Source organism: Cryptotermes secundus, unplaced genomic scaffold, assembly GCF_002891405.2.
Source record: "Cryptotermes secundus unplaced genomic scaffold, Csec_1.0 scaffold181, whole genome shotgun sequence".
In the NCBI taxonomy this organism is placed as follows: Eukaryota; Metazoa; Arthropoda; class Insecta; order Blattodea; family Kalotermitidae; genus Cryptotermes; species Cryptotermes secundus.
Genome location: NW_019723906.1, coordinates 1,424,861 through 1,444,425, shown reverse-complemented (window position 1 = coordinate 1,444,425; position 19,565 = coordinate 1,424,861). Strand labels below are relative to the sequence as shown.

At 41.7% G+C, this 19,565-nt stretch overlaps 1 protein-coding gene across 1 annotated transcript; it reads right to left on the bottom strand.

Moving 5' to 3' along the window:
* Window positions 1-2,011: 2,011 nt before the first annotated feature.
* Window positions 2,012-17,629, bottom strand: LOC111861965 (aminoacylase-1A). Its single transcript, XM_023846958.1, has 8 exons — window positions 17,491-17,629; window positions 16,390-16,559; window positions 11,044-11,215; window positions 9,022-9,168; window positions 7,232-7,419; window positions 5,446-5,678; window positions 3,607-3,667; window positions 2,012-2,167 (listed from the first exon to the last, which is right to left on the bottom strand). Exons 1-8 carry the CDS (start codon window positions 17,627-17,629, stop codon window positions 2,012-2,014), a joined length of 1,266 nt encoding a protein of 421 aa, XP_023702726.1.
* Window positions 17,630-19,565: the final 1,936 nt, after the last annotated feature.

Below are 19,565 nucleotides of genomic sequence, written 5' to 3'. Positions count from 1 at the left end.
AGGATACGTTCCAGTGGCGGCACGTCGTGAATGCGCAGATGAATGCTTTACTTCTGGAAAACGAGTGGAAACTCTTAACCAGATGGACTGATGTCAGCTTATCACTTTCTCAAGAAGGATTTTGTTTCGTGGAGTTAGTTCCAAAATTAAAAGAATTTCACCGATTTCTCCGCAGAGGATTCCAATCAAGTGTTTCTATAGTCCTGATTACAGGCAGAGTCGCACCATTTGCTCCTTATTAATGTTACATCCGAGGATCTCATAGCGGCGGTTATGAGGAGTTCTCTCCTTCCTGCCTGTTTCTTGCTAATTTCTTGTTTGGCTTATTTTTCGACCCTGAAAATGGAGCCGATATATTTCTCCGAAACGTTGTTTGACTTACACTGTGTTATATCCCGGAAGACATAGCTCTTTGCTCCTTTACAAACTTTTATATATTGCATAACAAGCTGTTCGTTCTACGATTCGCAACTTTAACCCTTTAAAGCAGAGTTGGATTACATGTATCAGCAGCTTTGTGCATTGAAATACTCTATATTTCGCTCATACAATGTTAAGTGCGGTACTGGCACGATTCTTGCATTGAACGGCGCGTATTTCCCTGTACACCTTTAACTTATCGATATGGGTACTGCAAACGCAACGCTTTCTGTGAGAGAAAAAGAGAATATTTGAATATTATTTAGTAGAAATTTGTGCTACAGGCTATTAATACCTATGCTTTTCACGGTATTAATTTTACAGATGTTTTGGCCCCATTGACTGATCGGGTCTGTACAAAGTGATTACGTGTACCAACAAGTGGTATTGTTCTGGGTTTGTGATATTGATGGCCACTTCAAATTAATGAAATAAATGACTATAACAGAAAACTGAAAGTATACACACAATTTGGTTACAGATTATTGAAGTATGTGTGTTGGTAGGACGTCCGCAGGACTCTGTTTGGCGTTTCATAACAGTAGAGTCGCTCAGGATGACGTAGTGCGTTGTGCTTCTTTCCGTGAATTATGTAAGGTTTGAAATTCCCTTAACTATTATTTGTTTCATTAATATAGCGGATAATCAGTGAAACCCAAAGAAGACTATGTGGATCCATGCAGTGCTAACAACTTTGCAGTAAGTTTCTTCAACAAATAATGAAGTCGATGGGCTAGTTTAAAAAAGACAGCAGATAGAAAATCGCATGTCAACACACACTAAAACAAAGAGTAGGTCTACTGCGATTAAAATATATCAATTTAATACATATTTTTTATATTATTGTAAATGGCAAGTCACGGATGAAGAAGAAACAGTACCAGACACACAACGACCCCGACAGAGTCCAAGCGACCAGCTATAAGAGAGCTCGGGAATTTTCCATGTACCATATGATAACATCTCGAGGGCAGTTCCACTACACCCAACTTGCCACCCGATTAAAGGGAAGATAATGCATACAAAGTTCATAGCATCATACCCATCTAGGAAGGAACCAGACCAGAGCGACCAATATACCAGCGAAATAACTAATAGATACAACTAGATATATATTAATATATACCAATATAATTGAACTAAAAAGTATATAATACCAAGAGTTTTGTTACCAAGCATAATACGTATATTATATATTATATAGTCGTATTCAAAATATGGGTTCGTATTAAAATAAGTTCAGGACCTAATCACAAACAATACACCTGATGATGATTCAATAAGGGTCGAAACATATCGTGTTTTTAACGTTTTCAGATTTTAATGTTAATAATCTATATTTGAGTATGTTTATAAGAAATTGTTGTGTCGACGGACGTAAAAATACTCAGTGTACATGACGCACAGCAGGATGCAACACGCAAGGAAAGAAGAAACAGCAAGTCCATTACGTCTGCTGTCCTGGAAGGAAGATCCTGGCCAGTGAAGTCCCATTCTCCACCGAAAAAGAAACTAACCCAAACCGCAGCCCTCAGCTACTGATTAATAGCAACTTGCCCACTTCAAACAGTATTGAAGGATGTTGCCGAAATCAGTACGAGGGCGCCAAGTTGGCCATGGCCGTAAGCAGACGGCAGTAGATGCGAATACCACGCAGGAACACTTTCTCGTTGAGGAACTCGTTGTGATCATGCATGCGCACGGGAGTGTTGCACATCGGAGCGAAGCCCAGGCTGGGCACACCAACCTGAGGACAATGAAACTGCTACACGACTCCTTCATTTGAAACACTTTGAAACACAAAACTAAGGTGATACAGTTATTCGTCCCACCACATTTCAGGTTCGCTTAATGTGTGTTTCGTTCAAGTTTTTGTTAGGAAAGTATGCTCACTTTTTTACGTATAGGATTCATGTTTTCCCAAATATAGCAGAATTGATTTTTATCTCATACTTACTTACTTACTTACTTACTCATGGAGTTGAGCCCTTCTTGAGTAGCCGCTAATTCTGCAGCTACTCAAGAATTTCCCAGCATTTTATGGAACCTGAAGGTTCATTATCGTGTTCACAAGAGCCCTCCACTGGTCCCTATCCTGAGCCTGATCAATCCAATCAATACCATCCCATCCTATTTCTCTGAGATCCATTTTAATATTTTCCACTCACCTACGCCTTGGTCTTCACAGTGGTCTCTTTCCTTCTGTCTTTCCCACCAATATCCTATACGCATTCCTCGTCTCCTCCATTCTTTCCTAAATAAATCAAGAAGTTCGTGTTCCTTGTGGTCGGTCTACAAAAAGTAAAGTTTGTTCACGCTAGAGCAATGTTCCAGTTGGTCTAAAGGCTCAAGCGGTAACGCTGCTTACTTCTATTTCATAAGTGTTAGCTTCGATTCTCGAACTGGTAGTCGAGAGTCGAAGCCGACTGTCTTTACTGAGTGGTTTTCCTCAGTCCCTTCATACAGAAAAAGGGAATTGTGTTTCAAATTACACGACGAACCCTTTCTTCTACGTTCTTTTCAATTAGTTATAACATTCATTCAATCTTTCGACGTTAAATTCGTTATTGATAACGTCGTTAAATAAACTACAAACTTATAAGAAGGAGAATAAAATTAATACGCTCTCAGTCACCGTGAACCAAGTACATCGAATTAAGAAAATATTGGTGCATTGAAATTCTTGAATTAAGAATATGCACAAACAGTATTACTAGTACTCGTATTTGTATTTCCAGTTCAACCCGACTTTCTAACGATGATGTTTTGGAACCTCGACAATTTTCTTTACATTGGAATGAATCTCTAAATTTGCCTCAAGTTCTTGAGTGGAAGGTGGGGCACGCGGTAGCGTAGTTGGTTGAGGCACTATGCTAGAAGCTGGAAGGTTGCAGGATCGAATCCAGATGAGGTCATTGGCTTTTTTCAATTTATCTAATCTTTCCAGACGCACTATGGCCTTGGGGGTCGACTCAGCCTCTAACAGAAATGAGTACCAGGAATATTCTTGGAAAGCTCTTGGGGGTAAAAGGCGGCCGGCGCGCAAGTCTGACAACCTTACCGCATTCTATGAGCCGATTGTCTAGAAAATGTGGGAACCTCAACATCTTACAACCCTATGGGCCTCCACGGCCTGTTACAGGAATGCCTTTACTTTTTTACTTACTCTTGATTGGAAAGACTCACCATTCGCAGGTGCCGACTATCCCCAGCAGGAGGGTTTATGATTGGTTGTATATTCAGTCCCCTGCAACACATTCGCCAGCGCACTCTTAACCACGGAAAAATATGACGTTACTGCCCTAATTAAGCGCTACTTCGTAAAGACGTGTGGGAGAGTGTAGGTATAGATCCACGCATTCTTTACTTCAGCATTAAATGGAAGTGAGTGGTCAGCTTCACTTTCAGGCCGCTTTACTGCCGGGGAAATAAACCCACCGAGAGTATGCACGATTTGAAGTTCTCACAGCGGTGGTTGTGCAAAGCTCTATCTTCTGGGATGTAATTCCATGTAGTCCGGTGGAAGTTAACCAACGAATGACCCAAGCAAGAAAGAAGCCTGCTTCCTGCTTTATGCGGGCTTATCTCCAACCCTGAAAATGGGGACATGTTCCTCCGCAACGTCGGTTGACTATAAACTGACTACACAACTCTTAATCCCAGAAGATAAAATTCATCCCCGACTGTAGGCTTGGTGGATCCCAGAGCCGGCTTTGGCCCAGAGGACAGGAGATAAATCTCTTATTCTCACCAGGAATCGAACCTGAGATCCAAGGTCGTCCTGTCAAAAACCTAGTTAACATGCCGGCTCTATTTTACCATTAAGCAAATAGAATCTGAGATGTAAAAACACCTTTAAAAACAACGTACTGAGGAGATTGCTGATCTGTTGAAATTGTGATATTCTGCATATATTTAATCATTCTGCAGTTCAAGGAGAGAAAATAAACGGAGAATGTAGCACTTATGAGAGAGCTAGAAATGTGCACAAATTTGGTAGGGAAACTTGAAAGGAAGAGAGGCGTAACCGGATGGGTAACATTAAAATTGTCTTAGAGATAACAAGGCATATGAGTGTGCACTAGATTCATTCTAAGTAGTTACTATAGGATTCTGACGGTGGTGTATAACACACTGATATATTGGGTTCTTGGACTTTATCCATCGTCCTGGTTTTTAAGATAACAAATAAAAACACGACGTTTCGGAAACTGAATCTGTTCCCGTCCTCAGGTGAAGGAAAACACCTATTCAGTTGGGTCCGTTAGAAAGAGCACTGGACCAATCCAGTGATTGAGGCTAGCTCTTTCTAACGGACCCAACTGAATAGGTGTTTTCCTTCACCTGAGGACGGGAACAGATTCAGTTTCCGAAACGTCGTGTTTTTATTTGTTATCTTAAAAACCAGGACGAGGGATAAAGTCCAAAAACCCAATATATCAGTGGATTCATTCTGCTCAGAATATGGGTCAATGGCGGATTATGACCCTTCGGGTCCCATAAATTTAGGGGACTTTTCTCTCTACCTGAAGGACTATTGGCTTCTCAAGGTGCACACTACTGCATGGAGTTACATAAGAATATTCTGTTGCAGAAATACATGAGAATGGTTTAACATGCTCAGAAGTTACCGGACAAGTGTTACTGAAGAAGAATGTTCAGGGCATCCATCCATATTGAAGGACAAAACACTGTTATCCTTCTGTTTTGATAGTCTTCGATGAATTTCCATATTTCTTGCCCTTTGACCCAAATAAAACGATTCACTACCGACAGGTAGAATGTGGAGAATATGGTAAAGGGAGCGGCCATATTCATGCCACTAGTGGGGTAAGGGAAATGAATATTGAAGGTTAAATAAGTGACTACAACGACAGGGAAATTCCGTGCTTACGGTTGCTTGTTTGTTCGGAAGTGGACCAATCGCAGCACACATAATTCTACGGTTACTTTCTGACTTGACCCCGTAGAAGAAATACTGTTAATTACCATTTCTTTTTTTCAATTTCTATGTTAAGAACTCACGAATTATTGCATTCTGCTTTGAAAACGAGCCACCAAGGATTGCTGTTATCTATGCGGGTTGGTTGAAAATGCGGATCCTTCTGCCTGAATGTATAGTACGTCTCTGGGCCAACTTCCTCGCACCATGACTGTAGCTTTGCTAGCATTTTCTCGTGGTCCTCCGTCACGGCCAGGCGGATGTCGAAGGTGACGGACAGCTGTTCAGGAACGTTACCCAAGGAACTGGCACCTCCCTGTGTTTACAGAGTTCGTAGAACAGTAAAACTGTCCCTAGCAAAAGGGCATTCCAGCAGGATACAAGTTACACGTACACACAAACACACATAAGCATGTAGTGTGCTCACACGTACGAACATACGAGTATATTTGTAGAGTAATTTAAGGCTATAGAGTATTCTTAGAAACGTGGCGAGGATACACATAAAAGGATCAAATTAGAAACACAGTGATTATAAAAGAATCAAATATGTTGAACTGAAGTAACAGAATTCAGAATAATACGAGTATACCTAATTAAATTCATGATGTTGAAGGAATCTGTGAGGTACTAACTGAATTTTAAATATAATTTACATGGACTTCATTCTTCAAAAAGATCACGTGTGAGGCATGCAGTTTTAATAAGCAAAACATCCCTTCAGCTATACCAAGCTCTATGAAACACAGATTTAGATATTTCAGAAATGAAATACGGAATAATTGGAACGGATTACGAATTTTTACAATCTTAATATAATCATTATTTTTACAGTGACCCCACTTATACCGACAAGTAACCAGTCCTACAAATTCTTTTCAATACAAGCCAGAAACGTGATTCTCTTCCCGTCCACTAGAGGCGCACATGTTGCGAAAATGGCGTCTAAAAAGGACATAGCAGTCTGTCATTCAGTACGCGACTATGAATTCAAGTAAGCATGCAGTGGGAGTTCCGTATTACCGGAAGGACCCACAGCAACGAAAGCCGATTCGCTCCAGATGTGAGGAGTGTGAAACTAATGGGTGCATCTACAGCAGGTATTCTGTTCCATAAGCGTTGCATCGTTTGACAATGTACTCAGTTAATAAAGACATGCTGGTGAAAGTCTGGGAAACACTGGAATATCGAATCGACGCCTGTCATGTGACTTATGGGGCTCATATTGGGTGTCTGTAGGGTGTGTAAGAACACTCCCTCAGTCTGTATGTGTTACACGGAAATCATTGTACTACTTTAACACTGGAGTATCGAATCGACGCCTGTCATGTGACTTATGGGGCTCATATTGGGTGTCTGTAGAGTGTGCAAGAACACCCTCAGTCTGTATGTGTTACACGAAAATCATTGTACTACTTTAACACTGGAGTATCGAATCGACGCCTGTCATGTGACTTGTGGGGCTCATATTGGGTGTCTGTAGAGTGTGCAAGAACACCCTCAGTCTGTATGTGTTACACGGAAATCATTGTACTACTTTAATTTACATGGCATTTTTTATGTTTACTTCATGTTTAATTACTTTGTACCTTTTCCAACTCTGATACCCACAACATTTAGAGAGCAAATAACCTGTAAAAGATCCATTAGTTTCTCCCCCTTAGACATACTGTCCAAAGAAGCGTTTCAGATATACTGGATGATGTTAAATACGGTGAAATACTCGTAAGGTGCGACTGAAATAATGTCTGTATTAATGAATATTCGACTTTTCAAGTGGATGTCGTGTTTCCCACTACAAGTGTCCGTCAACTTGGAAACAATAAATAGAAATGTATTTACAGCTAAGAAGCATTGAGTTTTGTTTACCTCCATCATGGTTAGATTGAGTGAAGTCACATCTCCGGCTCTGAGGCTTGGATCGGATTCGAGCTTCTCTTTCTGCGCCTGTCGGAATTCCATTGCCCTGTCCAGGATAACGCGAACCTTCTGCCCGGCAGTGTCATTCAGTGGCGTCGCTAGGGATCCCGTTTTTCCATAGCAGTGGAAGGTGATCTCTGTAGAGAAGATACACTCAGTACTATCCTCGTGTATTATAGAAACAGGTAGAGGTTGCAGTGTTACCAGATTTTCTAATTGAACTTCAATGTCGCAAGGCTAACACTGGATTTATCAGCTGTGTGATTTGGCAACAATGTTCACATATCCGCCATTATGATGTCTCAGTAGCAATATCTTTAGCTTGTCTGCGGAAAATCTGACACTTGAGTTTTTTGTTGTTTTTATTTTAAAAACGGGGTCACGCGGTAGCGTAGTTGGTTGAGGTATTATGCTACAAGCCAGAAGGTCGCTGGTTCAATTCCCGAGAAGTCATTGGATTTTTAGATTGATCTAATTCTTCCGCCGCACTATGACCCAGGAGTCGGCTCAACGTCTAACAGAAATGAACACCAGGAATCTTCCTGGGGTAAAGGGTGGCCGGCGCGTAAGGCTGAGAATCTGACCGCCATCTGTGAGTCGATTGTCTGCAAAACGTGAGAGCCTCGACGTCTCACAACCCTATGGGCCTCCACGGCCTGTGACAGGGATAGCTTTACCTCTTTATAAATAAAACTCACGTTCGATTAATTTTAACAACTGGATGAGCAATAAATGCAACATAGTGGTAAATTGGAACGTAGATTTTTGTGTATTCGAAAAACATATCCAAGCTACATATTTGCCTTGGTAATGGTGTAATAAAACAACATATTTTTTCCCCTTGGTACTACAGCCCCCGTGGGCCTAGGCCTACCTCCATGAACTTCTCCGTTCACTTCGGTTTTTCTAGATCTTAGACATACGGTAGGACTCCTTGGGCGGGTGATCAGCTCATCGCAAGGCCTCTACCTGTACGAAAACACAGAAGAACGCACACAAACAAATTAACATCCATGCCCTGAGTGGGATTCGAACCCACGATCCCGGTTTCCAAGCGAGCAAAAACAGTACATACTTTAGACCGCTCGACTACCGTGACAGGCAATTAAACAACATATACTGTTCACTTTTCAAGCATTCTTAATAAAGCAGAACTGGAACGCCTTTTGCGGAGGCCATGCTTGACCATTTACTTGTCTGTCTGTAGCGTTTTTTTTTATTGCTAGTGGGATGGGACTGAGTCCCTTGTACTGCGGCCAGTTCTGGCCTATTGTACCAACCCCAGATGATAGGTGAGGGTGATTGTGGAGCAATTGGTGGAATGAAGATTGGCAAGGGAAACCGAAGTACTCGGCTAAAACCTGCCCCAGCGCCACTTTGTCCACCACAAATCCCACTAGACCAGAACCGGGATCGAACCCGGGCCGCCGCCGTGGGGAGCCAGCGACTAACCGCTTGAGCTATGGCGCGGCCTTTGTCTGTAGCATAGTATCGACACTAAATCATTGGACAGATACGAGAAGCTAGCACTATAGTTTTCTGATAACACCGATTTTCATTCATATTTACCCATAATGAAGTCAGTTTTACTCAAGACCATAAAGAATGAAACGGACGTAAATAAGTTTAACAAACTGCAAAGAATATCTTTGAGAATTCTGAGTGCTACGTTATGGAGTACACCGTCTCCAATCTTGCTATAATTCCCTTACGCTGGCGTACATTCCATTGAGACTCACGCCAGACACTGCGTTCTCCGTATATGACCTGGATGACGTTCTCGGGATGCGCCAAACCTTCATCGAAAGCGAAGCCGATATTCAGGTCTCGGAACTTTTGAGAGAGAACAAATTTCTTCATTCCATCCTCCCCTCCGATCTCCTCGTCTGTAAAACCAACAAATTTTTGTCACCACTCTGCTCTACTGCATTAGAATATCCGCATATCTGTTTGTTTCCTCGTGTTTGCATTATAAGCTTACTTCTTGTAAGGTTGGTAAGTAAAAGTAAGAAAAAAATGTAAAGGTTTCCTTGAAATAGGCCGTGGAGGCACATGGATTTGTGAGATGTTGAGGCACCCACATTTTCTGGCCAATCGGCTCACAGATGGCGGTGAGGTTGTCAGCCTTACGCGCCGGCCGCCCTTTACCACCAGGAGGTTCGTGGTACTCATGTCTGTTAGAGGTTGAGTCGACCCTAAGGCCATAGTGCGTCTAGAAGTACTAGGTAAATTGAAAAATCCACCTAATCTGGATTCGATCCCGCGACTTTCCGGCTTGTAGCATAGAGCCTCAACCAACTATGCTACTGCGTGCCCCCCTTATAAAGTGTGTAATAGAAGATAAACAACAGTAAGAACACCCCTATATTCAGATTCATACTACTTTATACAGTTCAATGTACAGGAGTTTTGTATCATATAAAACCACTTTTAACTCTTGAAAAGAGTTTAAAGAAATGATCACTGTTCATTCTCAGAATCACATGAAACATAGGCGAAAATACCTTCTATATGTACAACACAGACTTTGTTAGTATTACTGTAAGTGGCAAGAATAGTAACTACTGTTCTAGAAGGGTTAAGTTACTAACACAGTTTGTAGTCTGCTTATGAAACTGGAACGCTCACTACTGGTTACGTACTAATAAAATATTTTGACTATGTGTGATGATAATGATGATGTTATTAATATTACTGACAACTAGAAAATCTGTAGTTACATAAGTGCTGCTTCGTGGTCTGCTACTACTACTACTACTACTACTACTACTACTGCCGCTACTACTACTACCACCACAACAAACTACTACTACAACTATTGCTACTACTGCTGCTACCGCAACTGCTGCTGCTATTCTACAACTAGTACTACCACTACTGCTGCTACTACTACTACGACCACCACAATAGCAAAAAACGACTACCACTACAACTACTTCCGTTACTACTACTACTACTGCTACTACCACCACCACCACAACACTCAGCTACTACTGCCACCATAAAATCTACGGCTACTGTTACTACTACTACCATCACAACAAACTACTACTACTACTGCTACTACGACCACGACGACCACCACCACAACAGAAACAACTACCACTACAACTACTGCTGCTACTACTACCACAACCACAAACTATTGCTGCTACTGCTACTACTACCACTAAAATTACTAGTACTACTGCTGCTGCTGCTCATCATCATCATCATCATCATCACGATAGTCTGCAAAAATTTCAGCTTGGATATTACCCAGATTAAAATAGCTGCTTCCCCCCGCAGGTAGGCATGTTTTGTCACAGTTGTGAGGGTTGCGTAGTCACATGATCCTGAGAACTATGCAGGCGGTAGAGTAGCTTCTGGTAGATCTCCCATGGCAGATAGATCGCAGATGATGATCCATCCTGGTCCTCCATGTTGGGGTTTGGGCATGGGCTGACTACCCAAGGATTTACGAATACAAGCTTAGAATGCGCTTGTCTCTATATAGAGGTGGGGCACTTCAACAGGGTATTCGACAAGTAGGCAAACCTGTTGTCAGGTCGTTGGATTCAGTTGCAGAAGATTTGAAGACAATGGGCCGTAGAAACTGGAGACGGAAGTCAGAAGATCAGGACCAGTGGAGAGCAATCGTGCAAGGGGCAAAAATTCATCATGGACTATAGGCGCAAATAAGAAGAGACATCTGCTTACATTCGTCTGACTTCCTAGACTATTGCAGTTCATAGTAAATAGACATGGTGTGCAGTCCTCACCGGGCATGTAAGAAATGTGAATAGTCCTTCGTACACGAATTCCATCAGCTTTCAACCTTCGAACGGTTTCCAAATACTGGATGCCTGCGCCTTTCGTGTCCTGGGCCCCTCTTCCGTAAATGTTTCCTTGTTCATCCTGCTCCGCTCCAAATGGCGGGTAAGTCCAATGTTCCTGCAGAAGCAACAAAGGAATGCACTCCTCCACTGTCTCACACTTCACAGCAACATTAATCTTGTGATTATGCATTAGATTTAGTCTCTGGCTTCACACCGGGGCGGCCCGGGTTCGAGCCCGGGGCTGGTCAAGTGGGATTCGTGGAGGACAAATTGGCGCTGGGGCAGGTTTTCTCCGAGTACTTCGGTTTCCCCTGCCAATCTTCATTCCACCAAATTCTTCATCATCATACTCACCCGGGGCAGGTACAATAGGCCAATCAGTGGCCACCGTGCCGAGTGGACCCAGATGTACTCCACCCCCACCATGCGAATTAAAAAAGAATGCATTAGATTCTGCCTTTGTTATAACTTACTCTTGATTATGGTTCGTTTTAGTTAGTTCTAGTTATTTTTCGTCAGTTTCATGACCGACCCCAGTTATGCCCTTGTGATCTCTAACGTCCGCTGTGCCAGTCCAGGTCACATCCGTTTCTAGTTCGCATGTCTGTCTTCACACTAGTGCTATAAACTACATTCTTCCGTCTTTTGAATTCTTGCGCCTATTGAAGGATCTGGAATACCGCAGTCGGTATAGCCGCTGACTACGGGGTTGAACGGCCGAGGGGTCGAAATTTGAATTCCGGCGGGGACAAGATATTCTCCTTTCCACCTCATCCAGACCGGCTCTGGGGTCCATCCAGCCTCATATTCAATGAGTATTTGGAACTTTCCTCCCGTGGATAAAACGACCGGGGCATGGAACTGACCGTTCACATCCAAATAGTGCCGAGGTCAAAAATGCGTGGATCTATACATTCACTCCACCATACGTCTGTAAGAATTATGGAGGGGAAATGGTTAAGAAGGACCTAGGCAGTAAACGGTATCATCTTCCGGAATGTAACATCTGATAATCTGATAAAATTTGATCGGTGTTTCGGTGGAACGCACTAAGTCCGTCTTCAGGGTCAAGAATAAACCAAGCGAGCAACCAGCAACAAACAAGCATCATCTTTGGTTGCTTCCTGAGCTTACTCTCTGTTCCTACATATAGAGGCCGCGCGTTTCAGCGAAGCGGAATGCATTGCAGTACATGTGAGAACAGAGAGCTTTCGACAGACATGGCTGTACGAATCTGAGACTTAACAAAGACAGAAACCTCAGGTATTTCTCTTCATTGTTCTGTTGAGGCAAGTTCCGAAACCATGACCTACATCCTGCAGACCTTTGCCTGTTGGTGCATCGAGCACAAAGTCTGTGAGTACACATGATAACACAGCACAGATGCCAATGAAAATATTATACCTTTTTTCTCAGCAGGATTCGAAACCGCCTTCCCACTATGCGACAGATCCAGGACCATAAACGACATAGACCCCAAGTTCTCTGTCATTGTCGTCATTCAGCTAATTAAAGGCCTTATTCAGAATGTGCATTATCTTAATTATTACCATAATTCGTGGACGAGTGCAATAGATGTATGTATGTATCTAGGGCTCAACAGCTCTTTGTTGGGTAGGACCCCTTGGACGAGGGATCAGCCCGTCGCAAGGCCGCTACCTGCACACAGGGCAGCAGAAACACAGAACAAACCTACACAAATATCCATGCCTCAAGTAGGACTCGAACCCATAATCCCAGCGCTACTGCGATCGGCTCAATAGATGAGTACAGAGCTGTAGTTTGTAGGAATGTAGAACTGTTTAAAGAAGATAAAAGCAAGAAACCTGATCACCTGATATCAGTTCGTCGCATTACTGTCGAAGAAGAAGACAATCAAGAAATAAGCATGAAGAAGACAGCAGGCAGAGCTCTTTACACATGATCACTTTGTAAGTGACTTTAGACTGTCAAGTTAGCACTTAGAGAAATAAGAACTGAGTTACATTTTAATATTTATCTTCCGGTATTTTTATATCACAGGATTTTTGTATTAAAGGTTACATCTGAAGATGAACTTTAAGCCTACACCCGTTATCTTATCAGGAAATGTGAGCTTGCTTCGTGTGGTCTCCTTTAACGGTATTTTCACGAACATCACGCCACGAAGCTCCAGCTTTTCATGCTTATTATATATATGTACTTAAATGTCTGCCGTTTACAGAACATTCATAAAAGTCATATCAGTGACGACCAACCAGCTGTTTACTTTATAGTCTACTTTCCTAAGAAGGCTTATGCTATCTCCGTGTTGTCTGTGTCTTTATGAATCCTCCTATTAACTTTTCAACTTCTTAACCAGTCTTTATGAAACTTCGTGTTTGTATCATGTCACCTGAGCCCTTCTCAACGGCGTAGTTTATAAATCCCTCTCATCAGTCTGCATGTCTGTATGTGTATTTCACGTATCGTTGCTAGGCAACGGCTGGGTAGACACGTACCCGTGGCAACGAAGAATTGTTGTAGGCGTCTTTTTCCATCCTCTGCATGTCGCATTAAAGGGTAGTAGGAGATTAGTTTTCCTTAGAACTTTTTATTTTAAATCACGACATGTTTCGATCAAATATTAATCTTCATCGGATGAACGTTTAAGAATAAAAACTGATTAACGAACTGCATACTGTATGTACATTGCGTTGTAAGCTGAATCCAGATCTAATGAGTTATTACATGTGTCCTGTGGTCTAGTGGTCAAAGTTCCTGACTACAGATCCAGAGGTTCCGGATTCGATTCCAGGCGCTACCAGATTTTCTGAGCAGTAGTGGGTCTGGAACGGGGTCCACTCAGCTTCGTGAGGACAATTGAGGAGCTATTTCAAGAAAACAGCGGCTCTGGTCTAGAAAACCGAGATTAACGGCCGTGGGGATCCGTTGCTCTGACCACGTTACACTCTGTGTCCTCTAAAGTTGGCACTAACTTCGCTGACAAGCGGCGATCGCTCGGTCGGTATAGTTCGCTTGCGGACTATAGGCCACGGTGTTTGTTTTTGTCATGCATATAATACGTAAGACATAATACTTACAGTCTAAATTTAAAGATATAAAGGAAGGTTTAGCTCAGTCAGTTTGGGCTGGACGACTGAGGAAACGGAGTTCGGTTACTGGCAAGAGTAAGAATTCTGTTATTCACAGTGCCCAAGTTAGTTCTGGGGCCTACCGCAGCCTGCTTTGTAAAAAGAGTCGGGGAAATTTTTCGTTGGCATTAACGCGACAAGGGTATGAAGCTCATCATTCATTTCCATCTAGTGCCGAGGTGAACAAACGCATGGAGCTACACCACCACTTCATCCTACCTCTTCATGCAACGATAATTAATTAAGCACAAGGAAAACTTCACTTTCGCTATTAATATGGACAAACGATTTTGATACATTCACAGGAGTTAGTTGTATGGGTGCAGTTTCCAGAATTGTGTGTGGTGATTGATTTTCGAGGAACAGTTAACATTTTTAAAGGTGGAACGTCTCTACATTGCAGAACATCGATCTCCAAAAAAGAAACCTGTATTTCATTTTATGTTTCACGTTCATGGCGCTCCATCCATACTCGTTTCCTTCCGGAGGAAGATAACAGAAGTATGTAAGCATGTGGTATGGAGTTCCTTCGCTTCAGCTATTAAGATGGAAACAGTACTATGGTGAAGAATTTTGAGATATCTGGCAACACTGTAGCAAATTAAATTTACACTGCCGATATGTCATTAGTTATACATCGACGTTTTCATTACCGAGACTTCGCAGCAGAGGACAGTAGGATGATGATGAATTTGAAAGAAACGGTCGTGACCTATTTGAGATACTATTCCGGAGTTTGCCTTGAAGGACTGAGGAAAACCAAGAAATACCTTAATAAGGATAGCCGGTGTTCCGACCTTAGTTCGAACCGAGAATCACCTGAATACGTGTTTATAATGTTACCTCTAGGGCCTAGAGGTAATGCTACGAAGTCGTCTATAGTCTAGACCATAGATATTCATAATTAAATTGTAATTACTTATTAACCTCCTTCGACCCTACTGTAAGCTTAGATATGCGAGGGAGAGACAGTCACTACGTCACAAATGGAAGTACAGCAGCAGTAATGGACGTGTAGGTTTTCTGTGTGTATCACTAGATGGCAGCACAGCCTAGAGAGCTACAGAGGGCCGGATGGGCATTGCTTAGGCAATTTTTGTATATGCATGTATTTTCTTTTTCAAAATAAAAAGCCTAGGTAGCAGACGTGATAGGTACAACATGAGTCATCTGATGTGTTACTTTCGTGCGTTGTTCTGCATGTACACATAAAATTTTGACACTAAGTCGACCTGACAGAATCGTTGCATGTCGTGCAGACGAACTGCCTAGTTCGAAATTACTGTAACATCATTTTAATTATACAACTTTTTTTATTGACGGCTTTATTTTGTTCACTGGCATTGCTGGACGAAGAAACATGAATGAATTAATTGTGTCATCAGTCACGTGTTTAGGCTATTTCAAGGTTTAGCGCCAGTTGATTTCTTTTTAGGGGGAGGGCACGCGGTAGGGTAGTTGGTAGAGGCAATATGCTACAAGACGGAAGGTCACGAATTCGATTCCCGATTAGGTTATTGGATTTTTCAAATGACAAAATTTTTCCAGCCGCATTATGGTTCTGGAGTTGTCTCAGCCTCTAAAAGAAATGAGTATTAGGAAGATTCCTGGGGGTAAAGGGCAGCCGGTGCATAAGGCTGACAACTTCACCGCCATCTGTGAGCCGATTATATAGAAAATATGGAAGCCTCGAAAACACTATGGGCCTCCACAAACTGTTGCAAGGATCGATTTTCCTTTCAACTTTGATCTTATTGTGATTTAGAAACTCCGGGATATGCTTAGAATTGTGGGCGTCATACTAAAGGGCCGATGCTATGCCCTACCTTAAGCCACTTGAACGCATTTACAGCTTTAAGATCCATTTGCTAAGGCGCATTCTTAGAAGAAATGCCTGTAAGATTGCGCATTTGATATTCGTTGCAAAATAGTCTTCTAAAGACAAAATATTTAATTTTTGTAACTCTTTTGATGTGTTTTTTATTCCTGAGGATGGAAAGTTTTGTTTAATAAATACAGTTTTTCAGTGGTCATAAAAATGATGTGTTTATGGACATAAATATATTAAGTGCCCAATCTTAAGTGCCTTTACCCTACTATCTTTCCATATATGTGAAGGTTTCACAGGCAGAGGGCCTGTCCAACCAGTATGTAAGAAACACAGAAACAAACGCACATCGTAGACAGGTACGACGTCCATGTGTGAGTTGAGCAGGATAGAGGGCAGGCCAGGTTCTTCCCCGAGCCACGTGATGATGACGATAGGTTTTCCGGCCGCCAACTCGAATATTTGTATGGGCAGATCCAGCTCCATCGCCTGGCGTCTGAGGAAAGCCACGCACTCATCTGAAACAACGAGCACTGTACGGCCTCAGGGAGAGAATCCGAGATAATGGCTCCCTTCCCCTGTTCACATATTCACATGTGTTGTAAACGCATTTGGAGCCGTATAGAATGATAATACTCGTGAGTAACAACGCGATTCTGTTCGGTTTAGTTAATTTAGTACTGAACGTCCCATGGAATTCAACGTAAATTAAAATATTAGTAGAAGAATAATAATTTATATATATAATTCCATAGAGAAACTATTGTCAATACAGTAATTAGCGCTTGGGTTTCAGAAAAGATGGCGAATTTCTTGAAAAGCCGAGTCACTACGCTAGTTAACAAAGTTTAAACTATGTGACTATATGTTGTTTATTCATAAAATAAAGGTAATTTCATTCGTTTACGATAAAAATTTTATTAGTTACAGAATTTTTATTAACACTCTTGAAATTACTTACACAAACGTTTAAATTGCCGCCAGCATCACCCCCATACCGTTTAAATACCAGGAGAATAAAGGGTTAAGCTAACGAAAGAAAATCGAATTTTCAGAATTAATTCTGCTATTCTGATTCTAGTTATTAATATGAATTTTGCCCCTCGTCCTATTTTATTGTATTTTGAACAAAATGACGTGTTTCTTCTTATTGTTCCTGTAATTTTTATCGACACGTTCCCGCCCTCTACTTCCGTCCCGGCAGGCTTAAGGGGAGAGCCAGTGGTTTCTTCTTTTGCCATGACTTAGACGTATAATATCGGTAACAAATCCTTTTCAATACTCCGGCTTTGAACTTTAATTTGGGGCGACAGCTCGTCCCAATAAATCTAGCATCACAATACATAGACATATGAAAGCCAACATTTATGCTTCCAGCATAATTCGCACCAATAATCTAAAATATACTTACTTGTATACAATTCGCCGTGTAACACAATGTTTACTTACCATAATTAACGTCAGGGTGCACAGATGGTATGCGTAGATACTCTCTGAAATTCCGCACTGCCATCTTGTCGAGCTCATATTGAGTCAGTTCCATGTTGCTTCGACTACTGATGGATCGAGGTTCCCGCAGTATGATCATGGTCTTAGGGATCTCTGACCTTGTCGTAGATGTGTCTTTGCATTGTTACTGTTTGAATCATGTCTATACCATGTGAGAGGGCAAAGGTACTTCTCTCTATGAGTAGAACTTGCACTACTAGAGCCCGGACAGAACGCACACCCCAGATCTCAGCAAGTCAATAATCTAAGCCAGCCGTGTGAAACATGCGGCCCGCGGTCCGCATACGGCCCCCATAGCCACAAAGTGCGGCCCCTCAACTTTTAGAGCTAATTGATATTAAAATCAATATTAAAATTTTAGTAGAAATATTTTTTGTAAAGACAATTTTCCAACAGACCAAAAGACAAGAAGTCTCACGCAGACATAAATTAGCAGGCTGCAGGAAATTCAATGTTTTGCTATTTCTAACATAATTTCTTGTGTAATCTCCCTTTTTACATATTGAAAAGCTGTTTGATACTTGTCAAAAATGACATTCTCTTGCTTTTTAAAACTGTAAGATATGTGACTTTAGGTAATTATATTGAAATTATTCCTAAATAATAAATAGAATTAAATTTCCTTGTATCAAAATCTATTGAATATTTCTATTTTGAAGTGCGGCCCTGGGCTATTATTTATAGGGCTGAGGTGGCCCTCTGTACAAGTTGAGTTTGACATGCCTGATCTAAGCCATTTGAAGTACAGTGGTTACTTTACGCACCGCTTGCTTCAGCGTTAAGAATATTCTGGGTTTTGTCTAGAGAGTTTATTTGTGGATTTCATGTGAATCTCATAATATACAATGAATATTTTCCTAAACCCATCGGCCAGTTTGTCTCTCAAGACATCAGTTTCCGGGGATATAATAACATGAATCCTGTTGAAAGTAAACAGATGATTCGGAGGAACAGATCGATTCCATTCTCAAAGTTGAAGAATAAGCTGCTTTCTGCCTGCTTTATGCCAGTTTCTTGTAAGGCTTATTCTTCAACCCTGAAGAAGGAAGTGGCATGTCCCTCTGAAAAGTTAGATAACTTTCAACTAACTACACGACATTTGGTATAGTAGTCGACATAGCGTCTGGATACGGGCTGGACGACCGAAGAAGGGTCGGATTTCGAGTCCCAGCATAGTCAAGAATTTTCTGTTCCTTACGTCGTCCAGATTGGCCCTGGGGCCCGCCCAGCTTCCCATGCAATGGGTACCGGGGGCTATTTCCCCAGGAGTAAAGCGACAGGGGCGTGAAGCTGACCACTCACCACCAACTAGTGCCGAGTTCAAGAAAGCGTGGATCTATACATCCAATTCCCCTTGCGCTTTCATGAATTAGTGCTTAATTAGTTAAGCACAGGGACTTTTATATGACATTTTATTCCGCAAAATAGAATACTTAAAAAACACTGGTGCGATAACAACGAATACCATACAGCTGTCCTCTGTAATGGAGGCGTGCGTGAGGCAAGAATTTCCCGATTAAATGCCGTTTAGATTAAGTTCCTGCTTCAGATGGTTAACACTTGTAGTGATGTTTCCATTTCCAATGTGAGGCTTTAGACTTATCGGTTTGTTTAAAGACGATTTCTCAGCCCAGTTTTCTGCGTGTAAAATGTCATGGGGGAAATCGACTATACGTGATGAATGACGAAGGATATTCAAGTTGAAGAAAGCAGTCTTCTGTGTTGTGGCGCCTTGTAGATATGTGTTAACTGACGTTTCGGAGGAACGTATCGCCTCCATCTTCAGGGTAGAAGAAAAGAGAAGAAAATCTTATTTTTTCTTCTACCATGAAGGTGGAGTTAATACGTTCCTCCGAAACAACGTCGGTTAACACAATATCTACACGGCGCCACATCCCAGAAGACTGCTTTCTTCAAAGTTACTGCCGTGAAAACCTCAAATATTCCATAATATTCAAGTTAGTCATGTTGAGAGTTTAAGCTACCACATCAGAATTTATGAATTTATTTCTGGA